Source organism: Dromaius novaehollandiae, chromosome 4 (assembly GCF_036370855.1).
Source record: "Dromaius novaehollandiae isolate bDroNov1 chromosome 4, bDroNov1.hap1, whole genome shotgun sequence".
Classification (NCBI taxonomy): domain Eukaryota; kingdom Metazoa; phylum Chordata; class Aves; order Casuariiformes; family Dromaiidae; genus Dromaius; species Dromaius novaehollandiae.
Window position 1 is genome coordinate 39514674 of NC_088101.1, and position 12940 is coordinate 39527613.

Sequence of the window (12940 nt, forward strand, 5' to 3'; positions counted from 1 at the left end):
TCAGTCTTATCATTCTGCTGTGTTAAAAGTTCCAACTTGCTCTAATATATGGTTCTTTGAAGTTCACTCTTGAGTAAAGCCTCAAAACAAATTGCTCCCACATCTACTTTAGCTAAATGTGATTGCGACTCTTCACTCTGACACTGCAGATGAGTACTTCAATGCAGAGTTCTTCCTTGGCATCTGCCTACCCACACTGAAGGCCACAACTGTCTTGTAGATATGACTTTCAGGATGTGCATTAAAATAAATGAAGAGTTAACCATACCCCAAATGACCCACTTATTTCAAAAGGTCTAGAATCAGACCCCTCCCTCTAGGCATACAGTAAAAATTTTAAAAAATAACCAGTCTTATTGTTCATTTGGCCTGCAAAGAGCCCACATCTTCCAAAAAATAAAGTCTCTAACTGCAGGGGAAGCTTAAAAAGAAGAGTGGCTTCAGCCTAGGTCTCCTGCATTTCAGTACAGCATCTGCTCCACAGCATACTTCCTGCCCTAAAATGAGCAATGGGGGGGAGGGCAGCGGAAGCAGCAGCAGTCATTTTAAATGAAGATCTTAAATTAATAGAAAGAGAATGAAATGGTAACTGAGAAGCTGAAGCAGCCAAGGAAGATCTTTTTTCGTTAAATATAATCTTAATATATTTTCTAACCTCATCTTTTGCAATCTGGTTCTGAAGATGCATCCTGCTACACAAAACAAATTAATATCTTTAACCTTGTCTGTTGGCAAAGCTGGCTTTCAGTGATGCAACAGGCACTCAAGGTGTATCTTAAAACCAGGGAACTCAGACATCTCAACAGTGCCCAGCTCCCAAACACATTACTTCCACATGTGTCCAAAAAGATAACTGGGCATACTCTCTTTAAGTTGAGGACCTAGTTTGAGAGCTTGTATTACAAGACTTAGAAGCATCTTCCAGTGGCAGTGATGACCAAATAAATTCACCAGCAATAGTGAGAAATTCTGACTGGGGGAGTACAAAAAATGGAGAGTATCACCAGATTCACAGCTGTTAACTACTGCCTGACTTCTGGGTTTCTCAGTCCTTTGACACAGTGCATACTAAAAAAAACACAAAAAGAAAAGTCCATTCAGACCACTGCATGGTCAAAGGGCTCAAGGGTCTAAATAGAAAAAAACGTATTTTCTGAGTGAGACAGCCAATCCAGTAGCATCGCCCTGAACTAGGGATCTCTGGGCCTGACACCCATTACCAGTGGTTAAAACCAAACAAGCTTCTGCCATGCAGAACCGGTTCCAAGCAGGAGAGAAGACAGGGAAGACTGAACAAAGCAATGGAGAACTAATAGCTCATGACATCCAGAATCAAACAACACATTTCTGTGGTGTTGCCATCATGAAGTCCGGTATCTCCCTAACATCCGTGCCCTCCCTGTTGACAGTATTGTCTTCTGAGTCTGCCACATACATGCCCCTTCTTCACCTATCCTAAGGATGTTTCCTCTCTAATGCCTGTTGAAATCTAAAATATTACTAATGCTATCTGACCCACGACAAGTTAAAATACAGGGAGATGATGGGAAAACAGCTCATTGGTTCTGGAGGTAGAGGACTGAGCAATAGCTAAACCCTAGGTTACGGAGTGTGATCAAATCCAAAGTCAACCAGAGCTCTGAAACTGATGTTCTCAGACCTTTTTCCTACAGTGAGCTCCCCCAAAAGGCTAAAGAAGGCTTTTAAACATGAATAAAACTTGGCTTCTTCAATGTAACCTAGATTGTTTTTCTTAGAGAAAATTCCAAGCATGTAGGACAGAAAATAGACAGGGTTTATAAACCAGCTGCTGCCCAGTTCATCCTTTCAGATGACTCTGCTTGTAAGGCTTGGTAGTGGTCAGCTCAGTTGTAACAAATTCTCACCTTTGATACACAGTGGCTGTCATTTTCCATCATTTCTGAATCTTGGCTATCTGCCCTCTGCTCCTTGTTGCAATCTTTATGTACAATGAAAGCTCCCTGCCCTTTGCTGCAACTCCCTCGTCCCTTTTTCCCCCATTTGTAGTCTCCTGAAGCATACTCATTTGCTGACCAGAAAATAAGCTATCTTTCCCTCCAGGGCGGTCCTCCTGACCTAGATCTCTTAAGAAAGCACTACGTACAAACTGGGAACAAATAAAACAGTAGTAGTCTATCACACAGAGAGACAAGATACTTATTTAGACAAACAAAAGGCCACATAACGCAACAAGTCTTGCAAAAAGCTATTAAGAAAGGAAACTAAAATTTCTTCTTAAAAGGCAAGTAAGTTGTTCTGGAACAACAGAACTAACGAAGACTAATTTCCTATAATCGTCCTAGTTTGTTTTAGCTAGGCAGTGACCTCAACAGCCTCTCCCCCATGATTTCCTCCACCTTTTCTTCATTTCATCTAAATACTAGCAGGATGAGATCAATATAGCAGATCCCAAAGTGAGTATAAAGTGTCACGAATACCTGAATGGCAGCAGCCCAAATAAAGCTGACAGCAGTGGGGAAAGGGGAGCAGAGACTAAACTGCTAATTTGAGTTTCCCCTTCATATGTTTGCTAGTATAATCACAAAAATCTCTATAAAGTTAGTATTTTTGAGACAAATTTGGCTGAACCTGGTCAAAGGGTTCAGAAAGTACTGGCTGGTAGTGCAACTGCAAGAGTAATGCTTCTGTACATAAAACAATGGTTGCAATGGCAAAAACTGCATGTGTAACTGATAAAACACCCATGGCAGAAGCTGACATAATCCCTATCAAAATCAAAAATACAAGCATAATATATTTGAGGTGGCAAGGTGGCTGATAATCAGAGAGAACAATACAGTGAAAGAAATTATTTTTTACCCCAGGAACCAATTACAGCCTAACGGCACCAAGATAAGTTTCAAACAAAATACGTAAAACTGACACGCAACATTACACGAGACAAATAATCAGGATGAAAACAAAAACCCAGTCTACAATTATCTGTCATTACTGTTGGACAGAGTTTCCTAAACACTTTTTAATGCTAAAAGTCTTCAAACAAAACATTGTTAATAAGAAGAATGAAGAAGCAAGATGTCATTTTGCAAAGTCAAAATGGTAAAAAATTGGTAGAACTGTACTTGCTACCGAAATTCTTGCTTAACGGAACACTATTTGCATACACATACATATGCATACTACCTTGGAGTTCCCCAAAGTGAGACATCTGGAACTAGGCCGATTTTCTGCATACTGTGAGAAAATTTAAATCAAATTCAAAGTTACCAAAGCATACAAAATAACTGATAACAGAAGCAATAATAATTAGTCTGTCCAAAACCACCCACCCACAGTTCAAATTTAACAAAAAGATAATCCCCAGCACACTAAGAAATACTCTTTTCCAAAGGCTAGTGTGCTTTTCAGCAGCAATTTCAGATTGAATCCAGGAAGATGAGTCATTGATCTGTGTTGTTGTCATGTAATGGTCTTGCTATCCAACAGTATCACAGATGCCACAATAAGTGTGGTAGCAGAACTATGTGAAGGAAAGGAAACAAGACACTGCAAATGCCCGCTCCCCACAAAGACGTAGAAAAAAAAAAACCTGCATAAAGCAAAGGTACTAAAAAACAACACAAAAGGAGATAAAATACATAGATAACATCACTGATGCACTGAAGGATCTACTGAAAGAGGTGATAGTAAGATGTTTTATCAAATCAATGCAGTTCTAACTGGCAAGTTTACATCAGCCAGAGGGACCTGTTAAGGATGAATAAGGAAAAGCCAACAACAACAAAAAGGAAGAAAGCTCAATAGGTAGAGGAGTTTCTGAGGTGCTAAGGAGAAAAAGCCCTACAGAAATTGTTAGCCTTGACAAAAAGATTAAGACACGCAGAATGAATGTTTCAACTTCTCACAGATAAATGAGGCACAGCAAAAAATAAGAGAAAACAGTTGCAAGGGACACCTTCAAAACTTGAAAGAAGAGCATTGACAAGAGTCATCAAACACTTCAAAGCACAAGAGCAGAGGTGTCTCCAGAAAAATGGCATTATATTTGAAGTATGAAATAAAGTTGACCTAAGCAACTGCAGTAACTGAGGAGGTATAACACTTCTTTGCGAAAGGCAAAGTTTTCTGCAGTTTCATCTTAAGTAGGATTAAGAAAGTGTTTACAACAAAGCCAAGGGACATGTAGGCTAAATTTTTCGACAGCTCACCTAGCATCACCCATTTGCTCAAGCCTCACCAGAGGCTTGGGATTCTCACAGTTTAATTCTCATCCCTAACATCTAAACCTACTGGCAGCACAGATCCTGATGAAGAAGAGTAGTTCTACATGTAACCTCAGGCTGTGAAGGTTCCTATGAAAGAGAAAGAAATAAAATGGGGGGAAAAAAGCCCATAGCCCAGCCCTGAAAATCACCTGAAGCAGGCCTCCCTTATCTTTCAAAGACTCTTCCTGACCATGACAATGGTGCTGAACTGATGTCATTATTTAGGCAGGCTCTAATCCATCATTCACTCAGAAATTCAGAAGTCTATGGACTGCCAGGGCCTTCTCAGAGAACAATGGTTTGAAAGTACATTTCTCTTCTCTGTTTTTTTTCAAAACTATACGGGATTTTCTCTTTAGAGGCTTCTTTTACAGGAAAAACATACTTTGCAAGTCCAGCAAGATGGGACACTGCGAGCAACAGAAGGCTATTAACCACTGATGATGTGATGCATGTCACAAACTGTAGTATTGTCAGGAGAGAAAGGATCACAACAGATACCATCTGACAGGTACCATCAGTTTCTAAGAAAACCTCTCTTTTTTTTGTGTACAATTATCACAGTTTTATTGAAAGAAATTACAAACGGTTAAAGTGAACCGAGACTCAAGCAAATGGTTTAAAACACAGATGCTCTCACCTTCTCTCCTTCTGGCACCACCACTAATATCTTTTGAGAAGAGGTGCTGAAGGATACAACAACCTAAGCATCATGTGGTTTCCAAAAAGAAAAGAAGATTTAGATTACAGCAGCTCAACCAACATGCATACAAAGATCAGAAGACTGTCCAAGTCCTCAAGAAAGGTGTGTGCAGCTTAAAAGATTGTTATCAAAAGGCAAGCTAAGAAGCAGCGTTTCTGAAAGGAAAGCACAGAGAAAGGAATAAGTTCATACGCATGCCAGCAGGAATGTCAAAACAAAACCAAAGTCACAAGTTGGCAAACCAGCTGCTGCAATCACCAGATTTAACAGGCACCAGCTATCAAAAATCTAGTTTAAAGTATAAATTTTAGTCTCAAATGCTGTTTCCATTCCAACATGTATAAATGAAAGATAGATCCACCAAAATCACACACAAAGCTCTCAGTGTATCAGGTAAATCCTGGATATTAAACACATCCCAAATTCACCAGGAAGTCTGATAATTTATCACCCAAGATATCAGGAAATATGCAAGGTATATGCCACTGTCAAGGATGGATGCAGCCGCAATGTAGGAGGGCTGACTGAAGCACCCTCCATATTCCCAGGCTGGGTATCACCCCTATCAGGTCACTGGACAGCCACTCCACAGCCCAGTGCTGCAGGGTGGGGAAGGTAACAGCATGATACACACAGTCTCAGCTACCGCACACTGCTGCAGCGACATTCCCCAGCTTTGGAGATGTCAGAGTTTGGAGTTTAAGTTATCAGGGGTGCAGAATTGGGGCTAACTGCTGTTCTAGTACCATTTTGTTCCATGAGAAAGCTGTACTGCATTGCAAAAGTGTCATTATCGTATAGCTGAGAGAAGATACAGAAGGGCCCAAACACTTCCTTCCAACAGTACTTACAGAGGGAATACTAAAGGAATTTAAAACATGAGAATACAGTACAGGACAGCAGCAATGGGTGAATTCTCAGGCTCTCAAGGATGTCTAATGGAACATGAAAAAATTACACATTCAAATAATATCAAGCATCTCACATGAGGTTCTACAGCAGTGCTCAACATGAACTTAACACTTTTTCTTCTGAGGTAATAAGAAATTTATTTCTTCACTGGAAACAGAGCCTGATCATTACCAAGTGTTTTGAAAACTCTATCTTAAAAAAAGATAAAAGAGACACAGTTCACATTGTGAAGAGAATGAGGTTTAAATGCACCAGAAGGTGTCAATGATTTCAAAATCCTTAAGACGGTAGGGCTAACATTCACTCAGATCTTTATTAATTTAAACCATGGTTATGTAAATCCTAGATTGCTTCTTAGCACACTTGCCTACAAATAAACTAGAGCACACTTCCACTTTAGTCACATAGGAGGCAAAGATAAAATATGCATCTTTTGGTATGACTAGCAACAAAGACAGTAAACACAGACAAAGGTTTCAGCTACTAGATCCACCATCTTATTTCAGTGGCTGAGCTATTACTAACCTTTAGTTAGACACCTCAATCATGGGAATAACTGGATTTGCTTTCTGTGAGCCAAATCTCATCTTGATAAATCTTTATGAAGATTTTCATAAATCTCAAAGAGGATAAATCAGACTATAAGTGGGATCTTTATGGATCCTTAGAAGAATTTTACATTGATCTACAGGTACCTATGCTGCACTATATGCTGCCAACATGTAGCTTAATACTTTCTTCATTTCAGGTTTTCTAAAGACACCAGGCTAAGTTCACTGCCAAGTCCCTCCACCAAGTAAAAAATTATGCCTTTGCACAGTTCACAAAATTCTGAGGGCTCATATCTAGTAGTAAAAAGAAGGAGATCCTTACAATAATTTGAGTAAGATGCTACATATTCTACTGGTGAGAGGTCCTATCATGTCTAACAGGCACTGGGCATGATAACGAAGTCTGTACAGCAGTATGGCAGGTGCCCTTCAGTCCCACTACTTCCAAATCTGCTTTTTTTTTAATCAAAGCTTTGCCACAGCTATCTTTTTCTCTACCTCATTTCAAAGAGGAGTGCACCTGCATGGCTGTTCTTGCATGTAGCTGTCTCTCAGAGGCACATTATGAGTGGCATAGCAAAATGGCCGTGACACTCATGCTGTTTGTGATAGTCCGACTTGAAGAAGAAGCATAAAATATGCTATACCATAATACAGGAAGAAAATATAAAAAGGAAAGACAGAGAAGGGGGGAATAGATTTCTCTATTTTCCCCCTCTCTTGTGCAGAGCACAGCAACAGCAAAGAATCACGCCCACGCTCGCTAGGGGCACAGAACTGTGTAACAACCCAAAAAGCTCCTGTTAGCACCATTTTTTCCGGTCCCGCTGCAAAGCATTACAGGAAAGCGGCAATCCTAGCATGGTTTCCATCACAACCATCTCATGGTCCCACAGTAAATTTAAATAACTGTGACCCTGAAAACTGTCACTATAGTTCTCAGAAAGACACTTACAACGCCAGTAATTCTCTGTTACCAATAGCAGAACTACTGTATTCTTCAGTACTGTTAAAACTTTGTTCCTGTTTTTTCATTTCTCAGCAAAGCAGAATTTAAAGGAAAGGCCAAATATTTACCTTCTAAATAGACTTAGTATGCAATAATCTTATCATAAGTTAAGATTTTACTTTTTTTTTTTAAACTAATATTTATAAATTTTCAAAATCCACCAAAATCCATCCACTTCTACCTCATACATTATTATCATATACAAATACACATTGTTATTTTAAGCTAATAAGCCCACCTGTTTGCTGCCAGAAAAAACACTGGTCTCCATTCATTTTCTAGTGCAGCCAGTGCTATGGGAAAATAAAGTCATGACTAAAGACAGGACTCTGTATCACATTCTATCATGCAAGAACATGCATTTTGTAGCATTCACTTTCAACCCTATTTTCACTACTGCCATGCGAAAAATCTTCCTACTCTTTGTGTAGATAAAAGCAGCTGGTAGAAGCAAACATGGGATCAGTACTTCTCAATTAACTTAACCATCCAGCTTTTGCTTATCAGGTGCAGCTACCTTCTCTGCCAAAGCCTCTGTGTATTGGGACATTCTCACAAAGGCCATACCAAGCCTCATTTGTAAAGCACTGTGACAGAAGAAAGAAAACCAGAACAACCCCTGGACGAATAGTAATGTCTATAAAAATGAAACTCTCCATAAATACTCATTTTTATTCTTTCTTGAGCAGATTTTCAACTTGACTGAAGATAAGCATTAGACAATTTATTAGGATGTCTGTGCATCACCAAAATGTTAAGTAGAAGACCTAAAACAGGATCTTGAACCCTTTAAGTTTAAGTTTTGTGATTATTAACTCCAGGACCTACCCCCAAACAAAAGAAACTCATTTTCCATGTTCAAGTCTAACTAGACTCTTCTAAAACCAAATGACTGCATGAGATTCCCATTCTCTCTGCAGAGTTTTCAACATTTCTATATAATTAGATCTGAAAATCAGCCCTGAACTGACACTGAGACCAGAGGTAAATCCAAATTCTATCAGCATCTAAATTCTACTTCATTAAGTTTCAATACCTCTGCAAATACAGAATGACTATATCAAAATATTTCTCCTTTTAAGCACCACATGGCATACACCAAGCCCCTAGAAATCTAGCCATGAGTTAATTTTCAATTTCAGAATACTATTTAAGGCTACATTATGGTGAAGAAAAGAAATGCTTCAAATAGACTAAAAAAGTACATCTGAAACTGGAACGCAAACCTCACCTCTAATACATATATTCAGGAAAGCACATTTGCATTAAATTATTTGACCCCATTATAGTCTCCGCATGCTTGTTCCACGATGCAACATTAAGACTATTCAATATTTATTCTCACTGCAGAGTAGGAGCACTGTTATACTTTCTAACCATTATTTTTATATTAAAATGTTAGGTTCCCAGAGAATTCTACAGAAGCACTGTCCCAGCCATCACAAACAACAAACAATTTTAATTAATTAAACTATGGCTTTAAAAATTTATTATGCAGCCACTAACAAATTCTCATTGCTAAGTGCTAGCATGCTATTCCAACTTTTTAGTCTGCAAAATTTCACATATTTATCTTCTTTTTTTTCCTAATTGTGTTACACTGTAAATAGGAATGGTTGACTCTCTCCTAAATCAGAAAGTTTCTACTTAGGAAACCAAGTAACTCTGTAGTGAGACATTCCAAATGGCAAATGACAGCTACATAAACACACATATGCCAAAGTAACATCAAATGGCCACTTGGAAATCTAAGATGTTCTTCTCTCATATGATTTTAAGTACCTTCTCATATTTAAGGAACTTCCTGTGTGGCATACTAACCAAATACACCCAACTCTGGTCTGAAAGAAATACTGCTAGTCATTCAATATGTAGAAGAGACACTCCTTATTTTTATCCTTAGCAGAAGATATCAAATATCTGTAGTGATAACTACGGAGAGGGTAAACTGAAAAGAAATAATACTAGGCATCTCATACTATCACACAATCAACAAACAGAAAAATACATAAAAGCACTTCTATAGCCAAATCTTACGAAGAACAAGCTATTAGAACTGCACTTAAAGTCATCTGCTGAACTAAATGACTGACATAAAACTCTGCCATAAATTAAACTGAAACATAACTTACTGGTAAGGTTCCTGGTAAAGAAGCATCAAAGAAAGATACCAAGGAGTTAGGAGGTGCTGCAAACTGGACTTGGGAACCAGAGAAAAGTTTTGAGTTGGAACTAATTTGCGCGTGAATTTCCAGACCCACAACTGGTACCCAGGAAGCAAGACTGAAAAAGGAAAAGGGAAACATAGTTGAAGTACAAAGGACATGCTAACATTCACAATCACCTGAAAGATACAAGAGTTAAAAAACTCTTCCTTTTTAACAAAAAAAAAAAAAAAAAAAAAGTGATTATAAAGAAAAACTGCAAATGGAGTTGTAAATCCATCTACAGTTTGATGGCAGAAGTTGTGCTACAGTACTGGAGACCAGAGACTAATCCACAATGTATACACAGGGAAAATATGTGACAAAGTGTCTTTGTTACATAGGAGAGAATGCTGTAAAGAAAACACAATGGTCTGAAACTTTTAGCTCTTCCTTACATGAGAAATCTTACAGAAATCAATGAGGCAACTTGCATGCTTGATGAACCCTAATTTAGTACTCCATGATAATCACAAAATCATCATAAATATCAATTACTTCTCATGTAGTTTGATAAATCTCCAACAGACAGGTGGCATAATAAATTATGTATTCTTTGTCAGCTAGTCACTTGCATGCTGGGAAAGGTGGCTCTCCAGAGCAATGTTAGTAGCATATTAGCATAAACATTAGTGATCTGATAATACAGAAATCATCATTTTAACTAGAGAGCTACTGCTCTCTGAAAATACTGAAGAGAATAAAGCTTCTCCATATAATCTGAAAAGTAATTGCAATTCTCGCATCCATAACCTTTATATGGACAAGAGAAAAGGGTCACCTTTATGGTATGAATTGCTTGACAGTTTCTGCAAGTAATTATCTGGCCTTGTACAAATGAAGTGGCACAAATAATATTTCAGTGATGAAATCAAATTTCTGTGACAGGATACTTCAGCAATATAAGTACCCAGATAGCTACAGCAGATAACTGAGCTATGGAAAAGCATTAAACAAATATATCAAGTATAGTGTTCCTTCCAGAGGTGAACATAATACACTGCCAAGACTTTAGTTCTGTGTCTGTCCTCCAATGGCTGAGGACATCCCTACAAACACCAAACTAGTGATGCAGATTTATACTGCTCCTTTACAAAGAAGAACATTACCATAAAAGAGTAAATTTTAGATGTTTAAATGAGTTTTTACACTTTTTATTAAAACAAAACCCCAAAGCTCTTTAGCTATGTTTCAGACTATGGATCCTAAGGATCCAATCCTGATTCCAGTCCTTTCAATTAAACAAACCATGTATTACCATATGTATTAATAATTTTGACACCTCACATTAATACAGTAATCTACAAATGCAGTCTTTTGCAGGACTGGGGACTAACTTTGCAAAGACAGTAAGAGGCTGCTTATCAATTCACTACAAAGCATACCGATGCTTAGACAAGACAAACGTGGACCAGACTGAAAAAAAAAAGAAATCTTTCAACTTGGAGTATCACTTTTCATTATCAAACGAAGTATCTATTTTTATGGCAGGGAAAAAAAACTTACAAGTGTAAAATGAAGTGGAAACTCAGTGTTTTTTCCCTGCAATAGGCCTGAAACAACTCTGACCAATGTAAAAAGCTCACACTTCTCTAAATAGTAAACTAAATCTGAAACAAGCATGATGTCAGTGTTATAGCACTTCATCAACGAGCAAAGCACTCAAGGTAGAAAAGCTATCAGCTCGTAAGTTCTTGCACAACCTTCTGTTTGCAGCATCTCTTTTTAGTGCTAGAGCAAGACAGTGGCTATTTAAACCACCTATTTAACATTTTGATTTCTGATCTTAGTTAAGAGTGACAATAAAACACAGCAGATTAATTTGTATTTAATTTTGCTTAGTACAACAGTTTGCAAATCTCATTATTTTCTCTAGTATTTTCAGTTACTCATAAAGGTATCTCAGGATTTATATCTTTTTTTTTTTTTTTTAATTTTGTAGGCCCATTCCTCCCATCCTTTCCTACATTCTTTAGAAATGCCTCCCCCTCACATCTTGGCTTTAAAAATTGCATCAAGTTTCACTTCATCAGTGTGCTGACTTACATTCACATACGAAGGTATGTGCCTCAAACAGTCCCCAAGTTCTACTTACAAGCCTGATGAGAAACCTAGAGTTTTGTGCCATGCTTGCTCAAAGTTTATTTTTATTTCTGTCTCCAAAGAATCAATCTAAAGAAGCAAACTTCTGCTGGTGTCTACATAACCTTAGTTAGGTGATCAATTGTGCAGGGAAACGTGAATCTTGACAAATGGAGAACATGAAAGCTCGGCACAGGCCATAACTCTTTTTCAGCTGCAGCGGGAATAAAGTGCTCAGTTCTGGGCAGCGTTGTCAAAGTTTCACATTTCTCCGCCAGATAAGAAAGCTTTCTCTAAACCAGAATTCCCCTTGAAAAATATATACGAGCATTTGTGCTGTCCTTGGTGCAAGTGCTGTTTATATTCTTTACACGTGAAGGCTAACGCTTCCTAAATTGCTTGCACCGCACGGGAATCTTATCAGAGACAGACGTGTCAAAGGCACACAGTCGCGCTGTGAATACAGTACTACTATTTTACCTCTTTCTGGTTTTTTTGGGGGGGGGCGGGGGATAACCGTGCGCTGAGAACGTGCTGCCGGCTATCGCCAGCCCCGCCCCCTCCAGGAGGCGGCACTTCAAACGGGCCCGGCCGCTCCCGCCCCGCGCCGTGCTTGTGACACCGCAACCGACCCCGCAGGCCCCAAACGGCTGCCGCCGCCCGGCTCCGCGCCGAGGGCGGGAACCTCCCCGCTGACGGCCGCTCTCCCCGCGCCGTCCCGGCATCGTACCCGCTCTCCCCCGCCGGCGCCGCCCCACCTCTCGCGTTACAGGCGACGGCCCGAGCAGGGGCGGGGAGGGCACCCGCGGCGCCGCGCCGCCACGCCCGGCGCCAGACCCGCTCGCACCCCCGCGCCGCCGCCGCCGCCGCCATTTTGCCTCTCTCTCGGCTGAGCCGCTCCCGGCTGAGTCCCTCCCGCAGCGCCCCCTGGGAAATGTAGTCCGGCGCGCGGGAGCGCTGCGCGGAGGCTCGGGAAGGAAAACTACAAGCCCCGTCAGACTAAGGGACGGCCGGGAGGGGGGGATTGTGTCTCTTCTTGGCTCCGCCCCCTCCGCGGCGCGAGCTGACCGTTGGTGGGGAGGGGCGGGGCGAGCCGCGTCGCGCCGGCTGATGGCGGCGGCGGGCGCGTGCGGTGATGCTCGGTTGTGGTGTAGCAGCCGCTGGCGAGGCGAACGGTGGATGAAGGGTGTTGCTGCTCCTCGGGGTAGAGGCGCAGAAGTCCCCGCCTTCTC

At 40.3% G+C, this 12940-nt stretch overlaps 1 protein-coding gene across 9 annotated transcripts in view; it reads right to left on the reverse strand.

The window, feature by feature from the left end:
* Positions 1 to 12638, reverse strand: part of GATB (glutamyl-tRNA amidotransferase subunit B) — a 52123-nt gene extending 39485 nt beyond the window's left edge. For 2 of the 9 annotated variants that reach the window (XM_064510819.1, XM_026104958.2), the window contains exons 1-2: positions 12439 to 12638; positions 9555 to 9705 (exon numbers count right to left, since the gene is read on the reverse strand). In XM_064510819.1, coding sequence (XP_064366889.1) covers positions 9555 to 9705; positions 12439 to 12581 — 294 coding nt within the window. In that variant the 5' untranslated portion in view covers positions 12582 to 12638. Of the gene's footprint in view, positions 1 to 7660; positions 7709 to 9554; positions 9706 to 12438 lie in introns of those variants that run through there. The other 7 variants (XM_026104957.2, XM_026104956.2, XM_064510822.1 and 4 more) reach the window with 6 other exon arrangements.
* Between the last annotated feature and the right edge of the window lie 302 nt (positions 12639 to 12940).